The sequence below is a fragment of the Pinus tabuliformis genome, chromosome 5_1 (assembly GCF_031772625.1).
Source record: "Pinus tabuliformis cultivar Carrire ecotype Pingquan chromosome 5_1, CPIR1, whole genome shotgun sequence".
In the NCBI taxonomy this organism is placed as follows: domain Eukaryota; kingdom Viridiplantae; phylum Streptophyta; class Pinopsida; order Pinales; family Pinaceae; genus Pinus; species Pinus tabuliformis.
In genome coordinates, this window is record NC_142305.1 from 765120424 (window position 1) to 765146014 (window position 25591).

The 25591-nt window shown below is 40.4% G+C and overlaps 1 protein-coding gene across 4 annotated transcripts in view; it reads right to left on the reverse strand.

Moving 5' to 3' along the window:
- Positions 1-953: 953 nt before the first annotated feature.
- LOC149167161 (protein TIC 20-I, chloroplastic-like) overlaps positions 954-25591 on the reverse strand; it is a 58492-nt gene continuing 33854 nt past the window's right edge. For 2 of the 4 annotated variants that reach the window (XM_089432892.1, XM_089432893.1), the window contains exons 5-6: positions 2462-2637; positions 1060-1951 (exon numbers count right to left, since the gene is read on the reverse strand). In XM_089432892.1, the coding sequence (XP_089289018.1) occupies positions 1302-1951; positions 2462-2637 (826 nt within the window). In that variant the 3' untranslated portion in view covers positions 1060-1301. Of the gene's footprint in view, positions 1952-2461; positions 2638-25591 lie in introns of all 4 variants that reach the window. The other 2 variants (XM_089432894.1, XM_089432891.1) reach the window with 2 other exon arrangements.

The following is a 25591-nucleotide window of genomic DNA, read 5'->3' on the forward strand; positions in this document are numbered from 1 at the left end:
GGTACTTTTGGATATGTTGTTGCATTAGTAAGGTGTTGCAGTAACACGAAAGTGTTACAACAATGACATGTTGAAGATGTTGTAGTAATGTGATCTAGAGTGCTGCAATAACAAAGGCTAATGGTGTTGTAACGTGAGATGTTATAGAAACACACAGTTGTTACAACAAATGAACTTCAAATCTTTTTTTGTCATCTCCAAGGGTTCCTTTATGGGTCTGTCTTAAGTATTTATCATAAAATCTCATTAGTTAGAATAAAAGATAGATTCTTTCATTTATACATAAGAATGAGCACTAAAAGTGGCATAACTAGATAAATATTGTTCGTTGGTAAAAAAATGCATCATTGTGAGTAACATGGGTTATAAGACGATATGGAGGTAGGAAAAAGGTATCAAAGTGGTGGTGAATGGGTGCTGAAAGATGTCAATTTGGCATCCATCAGTGTGCGAACATGTATTTATGTCCATGGATCTCACATTGTATGAATGATGTTATATCACTATGGAGGAGGATTTTTCTAGTGTTGAGGCATTGGAGTTACTGCAAAAAACACTTTTATTATAAAGCAAGAGTGTTATCCACTGGGAATACTCCAAAAGTCTTTTCACCTTTGCTAAGAGAACACTAGATCACCTAGCTAATTTTGGATGGATGGTTAAGTTTGGAAATGACTCATGGACATATGGATGGCTATTTTGGATGGATGTTGGAACTTGGATAGAGTGTCGGCATGGCGTCCTCACAATCATTTCAATTTCTATTCAAAATATAACGTATATTAATAATATCAATCAACTTGGGTGTTGTACTTGAAAAATAGATTCCAAAAAAAGGGAAGCAAATTGAAGCAACCCAATCATTGTCGTCTGCACGGCACCAAAAGGCTGCTTAATTGTCCCGCCAAACCTTAACCATGTTTTCCAAGTTACATTGGCTAACACCACTGCACCGAGTTAAGTAACTCATTTAAGAATCAATTTTTTGATAAAGCATACATCATTACTTTACTGCAAGTTGAGCCAAAGGAAAAAGGAGTGAACCTCCCGCAACAGTCATAATAAACTGATCATGGACCAACCCAATTAAAAAATATAAGCGTCCTGGAATGTAAACAAACAACATCTCTGACTTGCTCACGTAGATTACAACATAAAACATAAACATTTAACTGTTTTGATGCTTCTGATCTTAAAAGTTTCACTGGTATCTCTACATGCAACGCTTGATAATCCTGTGGCATTTCTGATGCCTTTGCATAAAGGCTTGCAAATGACTTCTTGTCATCAGAGACTTAAAATCAGTAAGGAATTTGCATGTAAGATGCATCTGCTATGAATGGCACATCAGCATACATACCTCTCAAAGCACACCGCATGCATTCTATAACGGTGAAGAGAAATGCAAAGGCAACAAAAAGCCAATAATGCATTCCGATCTTTCCCCAAAAAATTCCTTTCGGCAAAAATTTAACAAAAATTGTTCCATTTATTGACAAAGTGATTTCTAACAACATCGCAGTGATGGTGTGAAATCTGAAAAAATGAGGCCATTTATTATTCCTCACAATTCCTAGGTATGCTACGAAAAAGTAGGCATAAAAGAACCACTGAGGCAGTTTGAAAAGGGCCCCGAAAAAAGGATACGTCAAATTTTCAAATTCCTCCAAAAATGGATGAATATTATATACTGTTTCTGCATTAAGCCAAGTCTCATGCAAAGGCATGAGATAAGGGAGACATGCCAGAGTTCTCCACCACCATTTTGGTTTCTTCGTCATTGGAGGGTATCCTTTGTATTCAGGCACATCATCAGCAGCTGCTCTTGGACTCACTGTTCTTCCATTACGTCTCCCATTATGTCTCACAATAGTAGGTAAATGAATTCTAAAACTTCCATAGTCTCCTCTGAAGAAGGGTGTAGAAGCAGATGTGCATGCACGTTCACACCCTGAAGAATTAAGGCCATCCAAAACAAAATAAGCTTCCTGAAGTCCAGCCAGAACTAAGCATAATGACATAACCAGCAAAACAACCAATTGGAGAACTCAATGAAACATCCCAAAACGGTACTTTTGAAATTTAGGGGGGGCAATTGACATTATATTACAGCCATTATCTAGGTAACATGTATTCTAAGATTTATTCATTTCAAAGTATGAACTAAGCACATGGTCAGAACTCTCTTCTTTCCACCCAGGAAAAAACAGTAGAACTTTTGGTACACCATTCATCTAACTTGACAAAGATGTTATTCTGATTGACCTGTATCCTGGACTATATTTGGACCACAGCATGTTTATACATATTAAGGTGAGGATCAACGAAAAAAATTATGACATGAACCATTAACCTTAGTTCAGCCATTGAAGAAAGTGGTAAATCAAGACACGAATAATGAACACTAAAATATTTTTTGGACACCAAACAATAAGACCTTCCATTCAAACATATTCCTCACCTTTGGTAGTACAAGGCCCAACTTGTAATATTTCACTCGCTTTGTACATATTCCTCTTTGAAGGGTATGAGCATGCCGAAGGTGTACAGTGAACAAATCGAATTGGGACTGCCCTTGCCCTATGCTGTCCACTATGTATGGACAAACCATGCAGTCCACTTACAGCCATTATCAAGCTGTTTCCCAACATTGGGAAAACAAAATCAATTTAAGAACCCTGATTTTTCAAAGCAAGACATGAAAATGTAAGAAACCTTCAGCAACAGGAAGAGAACGAAATGACCAAACTACTCCATATAAAGATACAAGTCAAGAAGACAAAAATTGATGCTCTATTCGACTCATGATCACAAAGACAAAGCTTTCTATAGAAGTGTAGTTCTATGCAAAGTGAAATGGACTTGTCCAACAAATCATGGTAAGAGGCATTTCTACAATCCTAGATTAAGTTTTTGCAAGGTGGCCAAGAATAGACTATGAGAAAGAACATGAGATGATTGGTATCTACAAGCCTCATGCCACAGGGTTACAAAAGACAATGGGAAGCAACAACCAAGGCATGGGTTGCATTAGACAATAGCTTATTGGAATTGGAATATCAATTAGCAAAAGGATGGAGTTGAAAACACAAGGAAAAATATTAATCCACAGGAAGGATTGAGTATCCTATAGTTCAAGGAGCAACTAGTCAACGAAAGACACTTTATATGCAAAGGACAGCAACCAAGGGAGTTGTCCATGTTAATAATGTCAATTCACCTCCACCAAAGAGAAAGAATTAATCATGTGGAAGCTATGACTAAATTAAACCCATTGTGAGAGATGGGATGTTGCACCCTCTTATAGCCACATAGTATGCTAGGTGGACAAACAACGCAATATCTATTTGTCAATGAACCACGGTGAAACAAGTGGAAGACAAACATCTTTATGGAGAACTCTTGAGCCCAAGGAAGCAATGCAGATAGCTTGGAACAATGTTACTTGGGAGCGGGAGCGAAAACGGGAGCGGGAGCGACATTTTCAGAAGCGGTTTGGGAGCGAATCCCAGAGCGATTTTTTAAAAATATATATTTTTTTTAATTTTTGATACATATATGTCAACAAAAACATGTAGAATGATGAATTAGATATAAAAGAACATAAAAAAACATAGATTGATCATTGAACCATATCACATCAATCATCTAGAAGTTATAATCTTCATCAACCATGTCCACAAGTTAGTAAAATACATATTACAACTGCAACATGTTGAGTCTCATGAGGTATTTGATCTCAAAATTCCTTTTTGGAAAGGTTGCTAGAGGATCCAGAACGATCATGGCCGCGGGTCCTAGGTCATGGTCGCAAGTGCGAGGGCTGCGGCCAACTGGGCCGAGGGCCTAGGGCTTTTTTGTAAAGGTAAAGTTTGATAAGGAAGGCAGTTGAAGGCAGCGGAGGTTAGTGGAAGGTTCAGCTGGAGAATCAAGGCATCAGAGGAAGACATCTGGCAGGGATCTGAAGGTCTGGTTTGAAACGTGGACAGTTAGTCTTTGGATCCTGGACGTAGTTGGAGGCTTCACGATCTCGGCATCAGAAAACCGCCTGAGTCTCTGTCTTTCGGTCGACATAGTTGTCGCTCTCTCCGTCTAACCCGAGGTATTACCCTGTCATTGAAGACCGAAACGGTTCGTTTGGCAGTTTTAGCATTTAAGCAGGTGCATTAATCATGGTTAACCCTAGTGAGGCCGTCGAGCTCGACCCTGAACCGGAAGACATACTGTCGGTGTGGGGAAAGGACCTAACGACACAGAATATTGAACAGTTCTTCGGGTCAAGCAGTCACCATGGGATTTCGAAGCCGAGTCCAGACCTGCAAGAGTCATGGAACAATAGGACCTCGATCAAATTACTGGAAGAAAGTTTGGGGCTGGTAGTGCAGGAAAACCAGGAGGTCCCTGTTCAATTCAATCACCAGGAATCGAGTGCTCAGAAGAAGGGTTTCCCTCAGGCGGAAGTACTCAGCTTCTCACAAGTAAGTAATTCAAAATCCCTCTCTCATGCTCATCCTTATACTGGAGGTCTTGAAGATGTGGTCTTCGGCCATGGCCCTAAAAACTGGTATTGGCATAGCCCGATTGGAGGGCTCAAATCTGACCTAGGGCCGGTTAAAGAAGGTAGATCGTCGGCTGTAACTAGATCGTCTATAGCAAGGGTTTTGGTAAACCCTAGCGTGATACCTGAGCCAGAGATAGCGGGATCTGAAGCAGATGCGGGTCGAAGGAAGGATGGCTCGGGAGGCAAAGCAGAAAATCAGCCAGAAGAGGAGGGCTTAGAAAAAGGAGTGGACAAAGGAGCAGGGATCAGGGGTATCGTGGGAATTACTGATTCAGAGATCCCCTCAGGAATTGCGCCAGTAGGCAAAAAGGATTTCTCGCAGCAAACAGAAGCAGCAAATGGGGTCGTTGTCGCTCAAGGAAGGGAAGAGGGTTCTGGCAATAGGCAGGTTGGGGAGAAGAGGAAGAAACAGAAACTAATCAAGAAAAAGACAGAAGCAAATCTTGTTCTGGGGTGGACATCCAAATAGAGGAAGCAATGGAGGTGGCAGAATGCACATTGGTAGGACGAGCGCGAGGGAAAAATATTCAGCCGATTTCATCCAAAAATGGGCAGATCAGCAATGGCAGGCGGCCCCAGAAAAATCCTTCAAAGTTTCAGTTCTAGCAAAAGGATGGTTCATGATTCAGTTCGAAAAGAAGGAAATGGCGAACTGGGTGATGGCAAAAAATTGGGCATTTGGGAAACATCTCGTTCTCTTCAGACAATGGACGCCGTTGTTCGATGCACAGTAAGAAAAGGTAGAATCATTCTCGGTATGGGTTCGCGCCCCTGGTCTGCCACCTTTTCTATGGGTGGATTCGGTCTTCAGATCCATTGGTAACATGCTTGGCACTTATGTAACGGCCCATCTAAACTGACCCACTATGTAAAGTTTTAAACTTTATGATAAAACAAATATGATGAATTTTAAATAATAAATATGTTAAGTTTTATAAATATAATTAAACTTTATAAACATATATAAATTAAATTTTATAAAATATATAATAAAACTTTATAAACATATATAAATTAAATTTTATAAAATATATAATTAAACTTTATAAACTTATATAAACTAACACTTTAAAACTAAACTATATGCTAAAAACCAAAAATCATATAAAGGACCCTTTTAAAGGGGGCGCTTAAAAACAACTGAACATTTATAGCAGAGCGCATTTGACAGGAAAAGATCTGAGAGCATCAATGCGTGGAAGGCGTGTCGGGACGAGGGAAGGCGGTGGCTGCAGGTAGGAGGGCGGCCACCGCCAGGCCCGTAGATAAAACCGGAGGCCTGAACCGAGAGAAGGGGGGAAAACAAGAGAGGAGCAGAAAGAACCAGAAGCAGAAATTCACCAGGAGAAAACCAGGAGGAAGATAATTATCCATTGGAAGAGCTTTAAGCCGTCTGAGGTTCTGGGCACGGAGGGACAGAGAGCTTCTGTTGAGAAGCTTTCTGGATTGAGCAGCTAGGTTTGCTCAGTCTGGTTGGGTGGTATTGGTCTCCCGGAGATTGGATCAAAATAGCCACGACATCACCAGCAGAATCACCAGTTCAGTAGCAGAATCAGCAACAGTTAAGGTAAGTACAAATTTAAATTCTTCAGGCTTTCTGTATTTCAGATTCTAGTTACTGTGTTCGGTCATTACAGATGGTATCGGAGCTATTGTTCAAACCCTTCGACCTGATAGGCCCTACGCTCGTGTAATTTTTTGTGGTTGAATTTTGCTGCGTGAAAACTTTATAAGTCGTACACCAGTTCCTAGAACTCTGTTACAAATATATAGTAGACGTTCAGTTCAGATGCCCAACTCTATTCTGAGCACGCCAGCAAACCCACTATTGATCCTGATGATCTGAAGCTCGCCATCCAGTCGAAAGTTAATTTCCCCTTCTCGCAGCCTCCCCCAGAGAGGTTAGTAAATCCTTAGGGCTTTAACGCTTTCTCAGTTTTCATTTTTGTATTTTATTTGTAGGGAAAAAAAAATTCGATGTAAAACCCTAAACCAATATTGGCTTTCTGCAAATCGGTTTGCTAGAATCTAGACTAATGGATTTGAATTCCGGATTTTGTCATCATTTTGGCCAGAGATTATATTGTTATGCTATTTTCATGAGCAATGTAAAAAAAAAAATCTAGGTTTTACGATTCTAGAATACGTATGGACATAGACGTAACTGTTCCTCGTCTTTGAGATCTCACGTTAAATAGTTTTCACATTTTGTCCATTCAGTTTCACTGGTTCTGCATCCCTAACAGTCCCAATTTCCACTAATTGCTCGCAACCTTCTACGTTCGGGCTGCAGGAACTCCGCAACTTTCTATTTGCGGGCTTTGGAAATTCCACAATATTCTGTTGTGAGCATTGTGATTCACGCCCTATCCGAAAACAACTCTTAGTGAACTTTGCAACTCCGTATTTGCTATAAACTTTCATGTCAGAACACCTCAAAACCACAGACTCGGCATTGGTGGAAAAATTATCATGGCGCAACGCTCCGCAAACTCCCAACCAAACACATAAAACCAATGGGACAAACGCCAATGTAAACGCTGAAGAAACCCAGCTTCCTTCTGGAGTTCGGTAAATCTGCCAACCTCGGTCCTCCCATCATAGTCTCGGGCTACCAGTGTTAATGTTTAGATTACTGTACACGGATCTACATTCTTATGAACGAAATCCTAACTGAAAGCGGTTTAAATACCTCTCGCAAAACAGCGGCAGTAAAAATTCTACAATCTGGACTATAAATTCAAAAGTGCAGACACTACATAATGGGGGAAATCAGAGCAACATGGCTTTCAGTTTGGATACCAAATTGTCCGATTTGAAAGTCTCCGAGCTTTTAAAGGAAGTCAGCATCGATTATACAAAGACTAAGCGCTTGGAAGATGCTATACGCGATGTGTTGCTCAGCCTTCCCGAGGAACAGAGGAAGCCAACAGCAGCAGCTGCTTTTATTAAAGATATAGGGGCTCCTGGTGATAAACTTGATTTCAAATTCAGGAAGCCGGATTCTGTAGAAATTATAGGCAGTTGTCCACTTAAGGCTGTAGCAAAACCATTCTTAAATATCGACCTTGCTGTGTGAATACCCAAGGCTTGTTTTCATGAAAAAGATTTTTTTGAATCATCGCTATCATGCCAAGAGGATTTATGTATTTATCAGATATATTTCAAAAAAAAAATGATGGACAATGTTTACAAGATTCGGAGTTGTTTTCGATTAAATTTGGAGAATCTTGGTCAAATTAAACAATCAAGTGTTTTGAATGCTAACCAGGCTCAAATTAAGAAACCATCACTGATGTCTTGGAGATTATGTCTTGCATTGCAACGTCTCTACAAAGAACAAGGAAGCCTCTGAAAAGGTGTTTAATAGGGCTTGTAAATTGGCCAGTGTTGCTTTGACTTAAAACTGAAGGTTGGTGTATAGAAGTAATTCTCTGATCTTCTATATCGTGGCATGCCTGGTGCTTCTTTTAGACTGCTAAGAGCAAGGAGATATGGTAAGGCATTGTTCAAAACATACAAAAACTAAACTCAAGATTCTAAGCATAAATATGTACCATGAGAAGACTATAGAAAACAAGGGAAGTTAATACATTTTAAATAGTAACTTCCAAACTTCAAAACTACTGTTAAACAAACTCTCTCTTTGCACAACCGTAACTTTTGCTGATCCTAAAGTAAAGCTTGAATGTGCATTCGTGGCAATTGTTGCTTTCAATGTTGATTCAAAATTTCAAATTCTTATAAAAACATTGTGGAAGTGAAGAAAGATGTGATCTAGTATATTTAAATATAAAGATCTAAATTATGAGGATATGGATACAGACCTGCCATATTTTTGAAAAGATGAGATCTAGGTAAAGGAGGGGAACACCAAGTACAATAATAGATATTTGTAACCCTGACCCTGGCCATCAAAAAGGGTCTGAGCTTTGGGAGTTTGTTCAGCCTGCTAATACCAAAACCCCAGTTTCAAGATGGGTCCCTGCCCCGGATGACCATAGACAGCCTTCTCTTGCAGCTAGCATGGTCACTGTTTAGTATTTGCTATGCTTGTGCTTATACCCTTTGATGTTATGTTTTATGAACAATTTGTGTTTACACTATGATTGTGGGTGTTTTGGATTTAATCCAGCACATGTATTTTATTTTTGCTACTCTATGCTTCTGGAGACTGCATGTTCAGCCTGTTCTTTGAATTAAAGCACTGTAAATATTATTTCTATCAATAGTCAAAGGAAGCTTTAATTCAAAAAAAAATCTACACCAGCTATTTTGGGATCTGATTAAGAATGTTGGGACACATTTCATGGGGGGTGGGGTCTGTTTTCTTCCCCGTGAGATCTGCCTCTACGATAGATCTTGGGGTAGTCCCGACAGATCTGGATCATATCAATGGATCTTGCACACAGGGATGACAAATTCAATAACTTAGATGATGATATAATTATGGCCAAACATAAAAGATAAAAGAATCTACTCAATCATTCGCATTAGATAAATTTACCACGACTAGAAATAATAAATTAAAACGTGATTCTTTGTTGGACTCTCATTTTTTACCATCATTGTCAACATACTCAGGGTTATCTAATAAAATAATCATATATGACCTTCTTTAAATGTAATAGTCAGATTGAGATATGACAGGTATGTTACCGATCTGCATTGTAAACGAGACATCTAACATTTTCATTTTGTGGATGTTGTTAGGTAAATAAACTTTAGGTGCCTTACCTTAGGGGCTAATACCCATACACTTTTGCATTATTCATATTAGGATAGAATACCCTGCATTAGGACAAGGAGGTCGCGAGACCACCCTCCTTGACCTCGGTACCAGTAAAAACTATACCCGTTTATGAATGTGATGTTGCAAAAGGAAATTGTGTGTTAAAATTCGGTTATCCACCTCAAAATTTTTACGGAATTTTATTATGTATTCAGGAACCATCACAATGGTAAAGACATATGAGCGACGACGACGTGATCAGGCAGCATCACCACCATTAATGCCGCCACCGTCGCCATCATCATCCCCATCACCATCGTCACCGCCAAGACCATCATCAACATCAATCGCCCCAGCGCGAGAGTTGACTGTGATAATGAATTCTTTGGGGGCCTTATTGGAAACATTAAAAGAATCAACTAAGGCCAAAACCAAAGGGGAATTTCAACATGTAGCCACCAGTTCAGCAGAACCAAATAATTTTGAGCCCAGAAGATCGAGAGAAGACATTTCTAGGGAGCTTCAGAAAATTAGACTCCCAGAATTCTCAGGAGGTCGAGCAGGTGAACGCGCTGAAGCATGGTTGGAAGGGATGAACCGATGCTTTAGGTTAAGAGAATATTCGCCTTCAGCAAAAACAAAAATTGCCGTGTTTCAACTAAAGGAAAGTGCCTTGATTTGGTGGGGAAATCTGGAAAAGCAGCTGCACCTTACATCGGATAATGTCCCTTGGGAACTATTTGAGGAAAGGTTCCGCGCAAAGTATTTGCCTCCATACTTTCAACAACAGCAAGCCAGAGCCTTCCATACATTAATTCAGGGAAATAAAACGGTGGAAGAATACGAGATAAGGTTTATGGAACTTGTAAAATACATTCACTACTTAGATTCTGATGAACGTCAAGCTGAACGCTTCATATTTGGGTTAAATCCTCGCATCAGAGCCTCGGTAAGCATGTGGAAACCCTCATCAGTAGCCGAGGCAGTCGAATGTGGTCGTTATGCAGAAGAGCACCTTGGAATCAAAAAAGATATGGGGCCAGCAAGGCCTTTACAATCAGGATTTCCAGGGAAGGCTCCCCGGAACTTCTTCAGAGGAGGTAGCTCGAGGCCACCTTACAGTAACAGGTTTACCCCAAATGTGGGGACAAGAGCTCCCATGGCAGTAAACACTATAGCCGCGGAATCGTCCAACTCCAGACCATGGGCATTGCGAGGGACTGCCGGTCGAGGAAGAAGTGCGAGAGGAATCAACATGGGAGGACGAAGCTCGTTCTCTAGAAATTCACACCTTGATTCAAGAGGATCAGCGCAACTCAATTGTTGGGGATGTGGGGGACCGCATTTCCAGCGTGACTGCCCAGAAGCTTCATCGAATATATTACATAGGACTGGGAAGGAGCCGATATCAACCAGTCGAGGTAATCATAGAATTCATGCAGTAGTCAACCACGACCAAGCAGCCCATCAATCCACTGTAGTGGAATCTTCAGGTATTATCAATGACATAAAACTCAAAATCTTATTTGATACTGGTGCCACAGATAGTTTCATTTCGTCATATGCATTAAACAAATGTGGGTTGTCAGCTCGTAGACAAAATGATTTCCACCAAGTGGAAATGGCCTCAGGAGAACTCCAAACCGTGGGCTTGAGTGTGGATCAATGCAAAATTGACCTAGGGGTCTGTTCGACTAAACTGAAAGTCTATGTCACAGCCTTAGGAACGTATGATCTTATCATAGGTATGGATTGGCTGGAAGCTCACCAAGCTTGGGTGGACTGTTATGGAAAAAGGATTCTGGGCATAAATGATGACGGAGAAGTAATCCAAATTCAAGGAATCAAGAGGGAAGTTTCTTTACGCTACATTTCAGCAATGCAGGTGAAGCATTGTTTAAGAAAGGGTTGTCAGGTTTATGCAATTCACGAAGTAAGCCAAGAAAAAGGGCCATCCTTAGAACAATATCCGGTGTTAGCCGAGTTCCCGGATGTATTTCCAAAGGAACTACCTGGATTACCCCCGGTAAGAGAATTGGATCTCACTATTGAATTAAAGCCAGGTACCCAACCGATCTCTAAAACGCCTTATAGAATGACAGCTCCAGAACTTCAGGAATTGCAAATCCAGTTGAAGAAACTACTCGATATAGGGCATATTCGGCCCAGTACCTCACCTTGGGGCGCTCCTGTAATTTTTGTGAAGAAGAAAGATGGATCCTTAAGATTATGCATAGATTATCGAGACTTGAATCGAGCTACAGTAAAGAATCAATACCCTATGCCGTGAATCGATGATATTTTCAATCAAATGAAAGGAGCTGCTGTCTTTTCAAAAATTGATCTTCGATCAGGGTATCATCAGCTAAGGATTTCTAAAAATGATATCTCTAAGACTGCATTCCGGACACGTTTTGGACGTTATGAATTTACTGTGGCACCATTTGGGTTAACAAATGCGCCAGCCGTGTTCATGAATCTTATGAACAGTGTTTTCCGTCAATATCTTGATAAATTTGTGCAAGTCTTTTTAGATGATATTCTCATCTATTCCAAGAATGAAGAAGAGCATGAAGATCATTTGCGGATAGTATTGTCCTGCCTTAGAGAACGTCAGTTATATGGAAAACTATCCAAGTGTTCTTTTTTCAGGAAAAGATTCATTATTTGGGTCACATCATATCAGGTGAAGGGATTTCAGTAGATCCTGAGAAGGTAAAAGCGATCATGGAATGGCCAATACCGAAAAATGCACATGAGATACGAAGCTTTATGGGTTTAGCCGGTTATTACCGGAGATTTGTGGAGGGATTCTCCAAAATCGCAAAGCCAATCACAACCCTTCAGCGTAAAGGTGTTAAGTATGAATGGACCGAGGAATGTAATAAAGCATTCTCTGAACTCAAAAGACTACTCACTAGTGCACCAATCCTAAGAGTCCCTGATATGGGCAAAGACTTTACGGTATGTACTGATGCATCCAAGCAAGGGCTGGGTGCAGTATTGATGCAGGATAAGGGAGTGATAGCTTATGCTTCCAGAAAGCTAAAACCTCATGAAGAACTCTATGCTACTCACGATTTAGAATTAGCCGCTGTAGTGCTAGCTTTAAAGATTTGGAGACACTATCTAGTGGGACGAAATTTTACACTTAAAAGCGACCATCAAAGTCTACAATATTTGTTCACCCAAAGAGACTTAAATGCCAGGCAAAGGCGATGGAGTGAATTCCTAAGTGAATATGACTTCGGAATATCATACATTAAGGGAAAAGAAAATGTAGTAGCCGATGCCTTAAGCAGGAGACCTCGGATATTTTCTCTCATACCCATTAAAGTGGACTTAAGACAACGAGTACTGGATCGTCTTATAAAAGACAACTGGTATTTAAAGGTGAGAGAGAGTCTTGAGGGAATTAAGGCAAAAGAATCTAAATTTGAGGGTTATGAATTAGAAAGCGATGGGATCTTACGATTCCATGGAAGGATGTACATTCCTGATGATAAAGATCTTCGAGATACCATCCTTGGGGAAGCCCACAAAGCAGTATATTGTGCTCATCCTGGAGTAGGGAAAATGTATGCGGATACCAAGAAAATCTTCTTTTGGGCAGGCATGAAGCGAGATATCACTCAATTTGTTGCAAAATGTATGGAATGTCAGCAAGTAAAGGCAGATCATTGTCACCCAGCGGGCCTCTTACAACCCCACGACATTCCTATGTCTAAATGGGAGACCATTTCTATGGATTTTATCACTGGATTACCTCTTACTTCTCAAAGACACAATGTCATTCTGGTAGTGGTGGATAAATTAACAAAAAGCGCCCATTTTATTCCGGTAAGAGATACTTACGATGTTGCTGACGTAACTCGAGTATTCATAAATGAAATTATCAGATTTCATGGAGTACCTAAGAAGATTATATCCGATAGAGATTCGCGATTCACTTCCAGATTCTGGACTTGCATGCAAACAGCCTTAGGTACTCAGCTAAACTTAAGCACTGCTTACCATCCTGAGACTGATGGGCAGATTGAAAGAGTAAATCAAGTACTTGAAGACATGCTGCGAATGTATGTGATGGATCAGCCAATCACACTGGGAAAAGTATTTACCCTTAGACGAATTCGCATACAACAACAGTTACCACAGTTCGATTGGGATGCTTCCATTTGAAGCTTTATATGGAAGACCTTGCAGAACACCGTTAAGTTGGGACAGGTTAGAAGATCGAGTGATAATAGGACCAGAATTAATCCATGAAATGGAAGCTCAGGTCAGACAAATTAGACAGCGACTAAAGGAAGCACAGGATAGACAAAAGAGTTATGCTGATGCTCACCGAATTGATAGGAGGTATGAAGTAGGGGATCAGGTCTTCATCCGCATCAAACCAAATAAAAGTACTATTCGATTCGGAAAAGGGACAAAGTTGTCACCCCGATTTATAGGACCGTTTAAAGTCGTGGAAAGAGTTGGACCTGTCGCCTATCATCTTGCCCTGCCACCTCACCTGCATAGAATTCATAATGTATTTCATGTTTCTGTATTAAGACATTATATAGCTGATCTATCTCATAACCTCCAGTGGGAAGAATTGCAGGTATCGGACGAGGGAGTCATAACGGTCGAACCGTTACGTATACTGGAACGTAGAGTTCGACAGCTGAGGAACCGTCTGGTGGACCAAGTTAAGGTCCAATGGGACAAGTATAGTCCTGGATCAGCAACTTGGGAAAATACAGAGGACATATGTCAGAGATACCCTAATTTATGTCCATTTTGAAGAACTTTACACTATGTTTAGTATATATTTACTTCACTACAATCAGAGACTCAGAAACCTTTTGAATGATTATGGATAAACATGAAACTTTATGGCATAATATATGTTTAAATTCCTGCTGGTACATGGATACCAAAACAATATATGTGGTTCATTTTACTAAATTATAGTTGTTAAAGTAAAGACATTTATTTATAGATCGGATTTATTTATTTTTGTCAAGTATGATCAATGGGATAGAAATCAAGAAGTGAATACATTCTAGATGAACGTCAAAAGACATGCATGGAATATGGCAAAATATGTTGTATTATAGTATCATAGGTGAATTCATAAGGGAATAATATGTGAGTTATTTTGAATATGCTAATGCACATTTTACGAATGCATGGAAAAGCGTCTGATTGCAGGTAATACACAGTTACCGGGATGACCACGTGACGATAGAACCTCAGAACAATTAAAGCTCCAAGTGATTCTATGATAGGGTATTAACCCTAAATCCTACTAGGAGGGGTGGAGGTGTTACCCACCGTTTATCCTTCGAACCCTGGAGTCATGGGAGGACTGTGCGGATCACGCTCCCCTAGACGTGTGATGATGACTGCCGGATGCCTACTGGGAATCAGGTCGGTATAGCCGACGCTGTCACCTTAGAGTTTATGAATGGTCAGGTCAGTAAAACTGACGCCATGGCATACTCCGGTAGAGGATGGATAGGATGGGAGTAGAAGAGATTAGGGAGGATAGGATAATTTTGAATAGCTTGGGGACCTGGATAGAAAAGGTCATGTCCATTAAAACCTTGAACCTAAAACTCTAACTTCGGGACGAAATTTTCAGAAGGGGGGGTGTATGTAACGGCCCATCTAAACTGACCCACTATGTAAAGTTTTAAACTTTATGATAAAACAAATATGATGAATTTTAAATAATAAATATGTTAAGTTTTATAAATATAATTAAACTTTATAAACATATATAAATTAAATTTTATAAAATATATATTTAAACTTTATAAACATATATAAATTAAATTTTATAAAATATATAATTAAACTTTATAAACTTATATAAATTAAAACTTTAAAACTAAACTATATGCTAAAAACCAAAAATCAAATAAAGGACCCTTTAAAAAAGGGGGCGCTTAAAATCAACTGAACATTTATAGCAGAGCGCATTGACAGGGAAAATATCTCAGAGCATCAATGCGTGGAAGGCGTGTTGGGACGAGGGAAGGCGGTGGCTGCAGGTAGGAGGGCGGCCACCGCCAGGCCCGTAGATAAAACCGGAGGCCTGAACCGAGAGAAGGGGGGGAAAACAAGAGAGGAGCAGAAAGAACCAGAAGCAGAAATTCACCAGGAGAAAACCAGGAGGAAGATAATTATCCATTGGAAGAGCTTTAAGCCGTCTGAGGTTCTGGGCACGGAGGGACAGAGAGCTTCTGTTGAGAAGCTTTCTGGATTGAGCAGCTAGGTTTGCTCAGTCTGGTTGGGTGGTATTGGTCTCCCGGAGATTGGATCAAAATAGCCACGACATCACCAGCAGAATCACCAGTTCAGTAGCAGAATCAGCAGCAGTTAAGGTAAGTACAAATTTAAATTCTTCAGGCTTTCTGTATTTCAGATTCTAGTTACTGTGTTCGGTCATTACAACTTATCTGAAAACGGATGTCTTTCACCGAAACAAGGAATAAAGCCATGGCCCGGATATTGGTCAATCTTAACCCCGGAGAAGGCCTAGCGGAAAATATAAAAATTCATTATAAAGACCTCATTTTCGATCAGCCATTGGACTACGAACACCTGCCTTTTAGGTGTCATAGATGCCATGAGTATGGACATCTTGCAAGGGACTGCCCTTTGGGTTTTCGCCGCAGGAGGAAACAAAAGAAAGCCGAAGCAGAGGTGGTATCAACAGGAGAGGAGATAGACCCCAGATATGAGGCGGTCCAAGTGGAGGATGCCATGGAAGTGGATAGGAACGAGAAGAAGAAGGCTCCGATGCAGGCACAACAGACCATGCGCCCGGAATTTGGAGAAGGATCTCCTATTGGATCAAGGAATGGTGCTCCGGAAGTCACAAAAGAAGTATCTGAAGGCATCCTTGAAGTCACGATGGGTACGCATCTGGACTCTTGTTTTCCTTCTATGCCTCCTCCATTTGAAGTAAAAGATGCATGCTTAAATTCAAATTCGCATAGTCATTCATCTGTTGAACACTCGCGGGTTGAAAACATCATTGCATCTATCCCCAAGATCAATCTGAACTGTGAAGAGGCTCCAAATGATATCGGTGATATAAAAATCTCTCCTTCCAAACCTGTATGTCATTATAACCTGCGTTCCCTTGACAAAAGACCGGCTTCTGGAGATCCAATCGGAGGTTTAGGCATGGATGTACCCCAGACCTCTATGAAGAAGTCGAGGGGACGGAAGTCTTTCCTGTCTAAGGCTCAGGTGAAAGCAAAATTTGACGTGGCGGATGGTAAACAACTGTCGATTCCTGGGGTGCTTAGAGCGGCGAAACCCTGTGAGGATGTGTCAAAATGATCTTTCTTTCATGGAACTGTAGGGGTTTAGCCAGTAAACCCAAAAAACTGGCTTTGAAGGAGTTGGTACAGCGTTATAACCCAGAAGTACTCATGCTGCAGGAGACCTTAGGCATGAGTTCAGAAGTGGTGTCATCTCTGTGTTCCATTCTCCCGGGGTGGCATTTTCAAGCATTGGATTCCAGTGGTCACTCGGGAGGCTTGGCTATAGGCTTCAGGGAAGGAAGAATGAAACTCATCAATACGTGGGGGATGGATCATGTTTTGGGGATGGAAGCTATGACCCCTGATTTTGACTTCCCTCTGATAATCTTAAATATATACGGGCCATGCCAGGAGAGAGTCTCGTTTTGGAACAACCTTCTGGCTAAAGCAGTGATGAGAAATCAAAATCTGGTGGTAGGAGGAGATCTAAATTTTTCCATTGGGAATGCCGAGGCTTGGGGTCCTTCAGCCAGAGAAGACCCTCTATCAGATTTCTTTTTAAATGCCCTTGCTACGCATAATCTGATCGATGCAAACCTGCTAAAACTGAAACCTACATGGAGAAATCGTAGAACAGGTGAAGCTAGAATCGCAAAAAGATTAGACAGGTTTCTTCTAAGTGAAGATCTAGCTTCCAGAATCCCGGTGTTCAGACAGTGGGTAGGAGAGGGGGGAAATTTGGATCACTTCCCAGTCCTACTCGAGCTGTCCAAGCCTCCCTTTAAGCCGGCAGCACCCTTCAAATTCAACGCATCTTGGATGCAGGAGGAATCATTCATAAAGCTCTTTAATGAAACTTGGCAACACCCATGTAGGGATGCCACAGAAGATAAGAGTTTCCTTTTCATGGAAAATTTGAAAAGGCTGAAGAAGGCCACGTTGGATTGGGCAAAAAAGAGGAAGCAGAAACAAAATGAAGCCTTAATCAATATCAATCTAGAGCTTGGGGAATTGGAAAATCCTGATTCGAATGGCTATGAATCTCAAGAGTCGAAGGATAGGATATTGTTGTTAGAAAAGCAGAGAAGTCAAATTCTTTTGGACAGAGAAGAGGAATGGAGGTTGAAAAGCAGGGCAATTTGGCTGATGGCTGGAGATGAAAATACATAATTTTTTCACAATTATGCAAAAGGGAGGAAGATAATGAATACCATCTGGAAGTTAAAGGACGAGGAAGGTAGAGAGGCCAATACTTTTGAATCTCTCTCGTACATGGGGAGGAACCATTTTCAAAAATTATTCTCTGAGCAAGGAGAGCCTACATTAGCAGAGGTTATCAAAATAGCCCAATGTTTTCCTCGATATGTGGAGGAGGATGAAGCTGAGGGCTTGCAGGGAGAAGTCACACCTGAAGAAGTGGAGAGTATTATAAAATCTATGGCCAAAGACAAAAGTCCTGGGCCTGACGGGTGACCTATAGAACTTTTCCAGCATTTCTTTGATCAGATTGCCTTTGAATTAACAGAGGTAGATGAGGAATCCAGAAGAAAAGGTATGGTATATGTGCCTTTTAACTCAACATTTATAGCCCTAATTCCTAAGAAAGAAGACCCTGAGTCGTTTGAAGATTTCAGGCCCATTTCGCTCTGCAACAGCATTTATAAAATTATAGCTAAGGTGATTGTTGTCCGTTTAAAGCCAATTCTGTCCAGATGCATCTCAAACGAACAGTTTGGTTTTCTGGATGGGCGCCAAATTCATGAAGCCATAGGGGTGGCTCAAGAGACAATTCATAGTGTGAAACTGATGAAAAGGAAAGGAGCAGTGATGAAAATCGACCTATCAAAAGCTTACGACAGAATCAGTTGGACCTACCTCCGGATGCTGCTAACACACCTGGGTTTTAAAATTGACTTTATTAATTGGATTATGGGATGGTGGTCCGTTTTGCAGTCCTTATAAATGGAGCAGCCTCTCCGTTCTTCAAAGGGCAAAGAGGATTAAGACAAGGTTGCCCTTTGTCTCCACTGCTCTTCCTTCTGGTAGCAGAAGGGCTGAGCCAGCTAATTCTAAAAGCCAAAAGGGAAGGAACAATAAAAGGTCTGGAGGTTGCAGTCAACTTATGCATTTCGCATCTTCTTTTTGTCGACGATATTTTACTCTTCAGTAATGGAAACCTGTCAGAAATAAAAGAGATTAAGAAGATTCTTGAGCTTTTCATGAAAGCAACTGGGATGCAAGTAAATTATAGGAAATCACAGCTCATTCTGGAAGGCTTTAATAGACAGGAGAAAAGCCAAATTACCTCAGTTCTTCCTTTAGATGTTTATAAGCTTGGGGACCCTTTCAAATATCTGGGGTTTTGGCTGAAACCGGATAATTATAGGAAACAGGACTGGAATTGGTTGGTAGCGAAGATTGAAGCCAAAATTTCTCACTGGAGCTTTAAGTGGCTTTCCAGAGCAGGAAGGCTAACTTTAATTAAATCAGTCCTTCTAGCAATACCAGTTTATTGGGTTGCACTGACCTGGGTTCCTAAAGGTATATTGGAAAAGATAAGAAGAATCTGTAGCAGATTTCTATGGGTTGGATCAAAGGAGGATTCAGTGCTTCCCTGGATTGCCTGGGAGAAAGTGGCAAGACCAAAAGAATGGGGAGGGTGGGGAATAAAAGACATCACTGCTTTTGGATCCTCCCTGGTGGCAAAATCGGGGTGGAGAATCATCAACATGGAAAACCTCTAGACGAAAGTGGTGAAACGGAAATACATTGACCCCACTCCTCTTGAGGATTGGATAAGGAACCCAGAAAAGAAAGGAGGAAATGTGTCGATAGTCTGGAGGGCGACTATTGATGCCTTCAAAATTATTGAACAAGGATTGTCCTGGCAGATTGGAAACGGTGAAAATATTCGAATTGGAAGGGATCCCTGGGTGGGGTGTAACAAGAACTTTGCTCTGCCCCCTGGCCTGATTAGGCATCTCGAGTCCAAAGGAATTCTTTTCCTAAATCAGGCAAAAAAAATCGGTCACTCAACCATATGGGGACAAGCTTGGAAATCAGGAGAGGAATTGGACCTTCATCCCCATTGGTGGAACGATTGGAAGGTCTACATTCAAGAACTTTCCAGATCAAATGTAAGGTTTAAAGACAAACCAGATCAGCTGGTGTGGGCTCATGCTGATTCTGGAATCTACTCCCCAAAATTTGGATACAAGTTCCTCATGACAAAAAAAGGTTGGGGAGATCCGGAATGGTGGGAAAAGTCAATATGGAAGTTAAAGTGCCCTGCTAAAGCAAAACTTTTCTTCTGGTGTATTTTAAAAGGGAAAGTCCCTACATGGGACATTCTGCAATCCAAATTTAAATCAGGGCCGGGAAGATGCGCTATGTGCAAAAATGACTCTGAAACTATAACGCACCTTTTTATTGGTTGTCCTGTAGTTAAAAAAGTATGGATGGAGGTTGAGAAGCTTATTCATTCACCGATAGCCTGGGAAGGGGATAATACCTCTGAAGCTTGGCACAAATGGTGGCACTTAAATTCAATTTGGAAATTGAGGAATCTGCCTCCTATTATCTGTTGGGGCATTTGGATTGCAAGAAACAGATTCATTTTTCAGGACAAGGAAACCACTGTTGAATCAATTGCCATTCAGTGTACATCAATTTATTCGAATATTCCGGATTCAGAGGAAGAAAGGATGCCCAGACAGGTTAGAGAAGAACAAATCAAGGAAGGAGTGCCATGGGCTTACTTTGATGGAGCCTCTCAAAATAACAAAGTTGGAGCAGGTCTAATCATCCATATAAACGAAAGACATTCTCTAAAAGCTTCCGTAGGCTTAGGCAGTGGCTCAAATAATTTTGCAGAACTATCTGCTCTTAAGCTTCTCCTATGTTGGCTGATTCACAAGAACATCTTCACTGTTCAGATTTTTGGGGATTCATTAAACGTTATCAAATGGGCAAATGATCAAAGCAGATGTCAAAATTATATCTTGTATCCTTTATTAGAAGAAATACAACATTTAAAATTATCTTTTAATATCTTCTCTATTCATCACATCTACAGGGAACGCAACGACTCTGCAGACAAGCTTTCTAAAGAAGGTCTACAACAAGATTTGGGCAGTTGGAGAATAGTGGAGGAAAACAATGGAGGCATCCACCTCTCGGACCAGCCTCCTTATGTATAGATTGCATGATCCTGGCACTTAGCAGAACTGGTCATACTAGTTTTCTTTTTGTATACAGCTGAAAAGTCTTTTTTCTGAAAATCTGTTTAGTCTTTTATGCTAGTGTTGCGCATTCTTTTTCATCTTGGGTTGTTTTCCTCGATAGAGGAAACCCGGGGAAAGATGCCAGCTGCTGTTTTTGTTATCATGGATATCAAACATAAGGAAACTGTTGACTCTTTTTGATAACGCTGAGGAAGGGAGCTGTTTTCCTCTCTAGAGGAGGCTCTGCTTATGCTCAAAATGTTCCATCTCTCTTACTGAAGGAAGGTAGAATAGCCTTCTAGTAGGATTTTATGATGCTCTATCATACAGCAAAAGGGAAGCTACGGCATGTATACGTAACTTTTTATCATAGTTATAAATAGTTTGTTTTTTTCTTTGGAAAAAAAATGTTGAGTCTCGTGAATCATGATTCATCAAATTCAATCTTAAAGTTTCAACTTCAAGCTTTCAAAATTGAAAATTCAATATATAACATTTATCATCATTGATTACCAAAGTTGTACTTGTAAGCTAAGTTTAACCATTACAAGAAATAATATCTTAGATATTTCTAAGCCCTAACTTCTAACTATTAACATGAAATGAAATGTTATAAAATGAAACATGAATAATGAAATGAAATGAAACAACTTTAGTCTTTCACGAAGCATCATATTCATAATTCACAATCATTACCAATGAGTTATAATTGCCAACTTCAAACTTCAAATTTTCATTGTCACAGTCATATATTATTTACAAAAAATATCATTATGATATGAAAGAGTCAAGAGTCAAGAGTCAAGGACTCAGGACTCAACAGTTATGAAAACTAATAGAAACTAGAAAAGACAAGTAAACTATAAATCTACATGTGGCCCTTGCCACGAGAGTCTCTAGGAGTATAAGCAGGTCGTGGTGGTCTTCTAGGAGTCTCCCGCACAGACCGACGACCAGAACTAGAAGGCACATGCCCTCCACGTGAGGGTGTAGATGGAGGTGGCGACAACAAAGGAACAAGACTCGAAACTCGAGCACTGCTACTGGATGGTGGAGGTGGAGGTGGCATGGCTGCTGTAACTGCTTCATCTTCATCCCTTATAAGTTCCTCTTCTAGTTCTTCAAGATGCATTATACCATCCTCCAAATTGTCATCCTCTGGGTGATTGTCCCAAATTTTATATGTGGGATCCTCATAAGCCCAATCACAGTAATGACTCAACAACCTCAAGTTGTAGTGCACATAAACCAAGCTTTCTGCTCGGTTTTCATTGAGTATGTTTCTTTTCACATTGTGTATGAAGCTGTAGGTGCTCCAACATCTCTCTGCAGAAGAAGTATTCACAACCTGTGATAGAACTTTTTTTGCCAATTTTGGTAAAAGTCCATGGCCACCATATGTTTCCCACCATGTGAGAGCATCAAATCTGTCTCTGTCTTCCATTGCATGGAAGGTACCAAACAAACCAGTGCCACTGAAGTATTTGCCTATTTCAAGGCGCACAGCTGCACATTCCTCCCTGTCAGGTATCAACTTTTCTAATGCTTGCAAATATCCACTAGTTACCTCTGCATCTAAATGGGGTTTGGTCCTAATCCCACCCCCTGGTGCAGGTTGGCCCAACCAAGATGTAGAGTAGTATTTTGGCGTAAGGATATACGCCAAGCAATGTAGTGGAAGATTAAGTTTATTCCACCGTTCACACACACAATCATGAATCAGTTTGTACAAGTCGGGATCTCTGTTATGAACAATATCTTTTATTTGCCCCAACATGGTATCCATTTGCTCATACACCTCGCCAATCACTGGTTTATCTGTATCTGCAAACCGAATCATGTGATAAATGGGCTTGGTGAAATCCAATACTTGCCTCACACTTGTCCAAAACTGACCATCAAGAGCGGCCTCCTCCACCAGTTCAAAACCTTGCCTGTCAGCTACATTTGTAGCCCTTTCCTTTAATACCTGCCAATGTGGACTTGATACCATGCTAGCCAGTGACTCTCTTACCTTCAAAAGGCACCTGAAGGTGAGGTAATAGCTACCAAATCTGGTCTTCGCAATCTTCAACAACTCCAATCTCGAGTGACTGCGGAAAAGGCCATGGGTATTGCTATGATTTGTAATAAATTTTATCATATGTTTGTTTTTCTTGTACAAATCACCAATCCATTTGTATTGTGCAATTTTGTTCTTGACAACATCATGCATCAGAAGGTTCAATGTGTGAACCAAACATCCAAACCAAGGGTATTTATCCTCAATAATTGCTCCCAATGCCTTACAATTAGGAGCATTATCAGTGATGACTTGGATGACATTGTATGGTCTAATACGGTCAATTGTTTCGAGTAATGCTTCTGCAATGTTGATGGCAGTCCTGAACTTGTCTGAGTAATCATGTGCAGTTAGAAAGATGGCACCACTAACAGACACAACAAGAACACTTATCAATGGCTTGCCTTTTACATTTGTCCATCCATCAGATACAATGGACACCCCATGGTCAGTCTAAAAACTTGTCATTCTATTCAAAGAATGTGATATTTTTGCTTTTTCATGATCAAGTCCAACGGTTCTTGCCTTGTCATACCCAGGGCTCTTGTATCCTTTAGGGGCATCATTTATGGCAGAAACCATTTCGTGCCAATAAGGTGAGCGAAGAACATTGAATGGTATCCCACATGCATAGAGAAACCTGTAAACCTTTGAATCCACATCATTCCTACACCCCTCATCAAGGAAATATGATATGGTTCTATGCCTTAAAGCTGATGACCCTATGCCTCCATATCCACTGCCTTGGGAGGATGTTGAAGGAGTTCTTTGTGCTTGTGATTGTGAGCTTGGTTCAAAGAAACCCCTTGATTTTTTTTATTTGTATTGGGCGTCCTCCTCTTCCCTTATGTATTTGGCTCTATCCGCTACTGACACCGCTGGACAAGTTTTGATTCCTATTTATTTGTCTCCATCCCATGGCCTTTTCCCGCAAAGGTGTTTTCTGGCACGGGTGTATGAACCTGTGTAATCATTGTTGCAATGGGGGCAATGAAATTTAGTGGTTCCACCCCCTCTCCCTGCTTCAAGCCTGTTAACATATTTTCACAATGGAGTTTGGTCTTGTTTCGTTTTTTGAGAGTCATGTTCACCCTCCTCCAGCTCCTCCTCACCGGGGTTTTCATCAAATCCACTTTCTTCAGCTTCTTCATCCCCCTATTCATTTTGGCCCCTCCGTTTCCTACTCTCCAGCACCATAATAACCATAAAAGGGACCAAGAAGAGGAAAATGCCAAGAAATATAGCCAGGTCCATGATGTTTGATATTTGTAGGCTTTTGAATCTGCAAATTAATTTAATTTATTTAGATTAATTAATTTAATTTAGATTCATAGTTTTTTTACTAAATAAAGTTAATAAACTAAATAAACTAAATTAAACTAACTAAATTACTACCTAACTAAATTAAACTAACTAAACTAACTAAATTACTAAGTTACTTACCTCTTTGCAGGGTTGCTCCTCGGCGCTTCCTCCTCGCTTCTCCTCGCTCCTTTACTCTTGCTCTCCAGCTTTTGCTCAACTCATTCAAGTGATAATGAAATGTTTTTTTTTGCCCCATTGTGTTTTTAAAACATAAACTTTTTTTTAAAATTTGAATTTTTTTTTGGCGTCAGCGATTTTTTTTCTACCGGATCGCTCTCGTCATCGATCAAATCGCTCCCGGAGCGAAAAATTTAACGCTCTGGAGCGATCGCTCCTGAGCGTTAAATTTTCGCTCCGAGATCGACGCTCCCGATATCACTCCCGATTTTGGCAGGGAGTAGAAATTTTTTTTATCGGGACCGCGCTCCCGAGCCACTCCCGCCCAGAGCACGAATTGGGAGCGAGTTCGAGGGGGGGATTTGGGGGGGGGAGCGCTCCCCCGCAACTCTGGCTTGGAGCTTGAAGGGTAGAGAATGTATTCCAAGAACGCAACTCTTTATCTCTATGAAGAATTTAGGCCTGCCATATGGCACAAATTATTTGTAGTAAGCAATCCAGAGAGCAAAAAAGCCTTGTTCAAAAAGGGAAGAAAATATATCTTGAGAAAGTAAAATCTTCTAGGGATCAAAATCTCTATGAATGTGAAGGTATGATCTAAATGGATCCAATAAGACAACTAAGTATATCTACAACTATCTTATGACATCTTGGGCTTGCTTCTACAAATCTTCCCTCTCTCGTAACTAGTAAGGTTCCCTCTATTCGAGATCAAATCTAATTTAAGTCTAAAAACAATGTTACAAATACTTTCACAAAATCTTGGATTAAAAATCCTTTGAAGTATCTTGGATAAAATTCTTTGAAGTAGACTTGAAAGCCTTTGAATAATGCCTTCAAAGAAGACTTTATACAAATTATAATTCAATTTTTGAAGGATTCTTAATTTGCAGTGGAATAGGAAGTCCTTGTTGAAGAATGTAACTAGGTTCGGTCTTCATAATTGTACTTGAGTCATAATGAAATATATTTATCAAAAGAAAGAACAAGGAAATTTTATTATTAAATAAATTGACTTATTAAAGCATGGTTTTCATGCTCAGGTCAATTATTTTTAGGTCAAGGTCTCCATTGTAGACCTCTAGGGTTTATGTCAAGTGTCCTTGTCCATGTCATATTGTAAAGAACCCTTCTTGGGATTATTTGTAAAAGAAGAAAAATATTTTATTGTAAATTAAGTCAATTAGGCCTCCCCCACCAAGTCGACCTTAAAGAAGGACAAGTCGACCTCGAACAAGGTAATTCGACCTCACAAGAAACCTA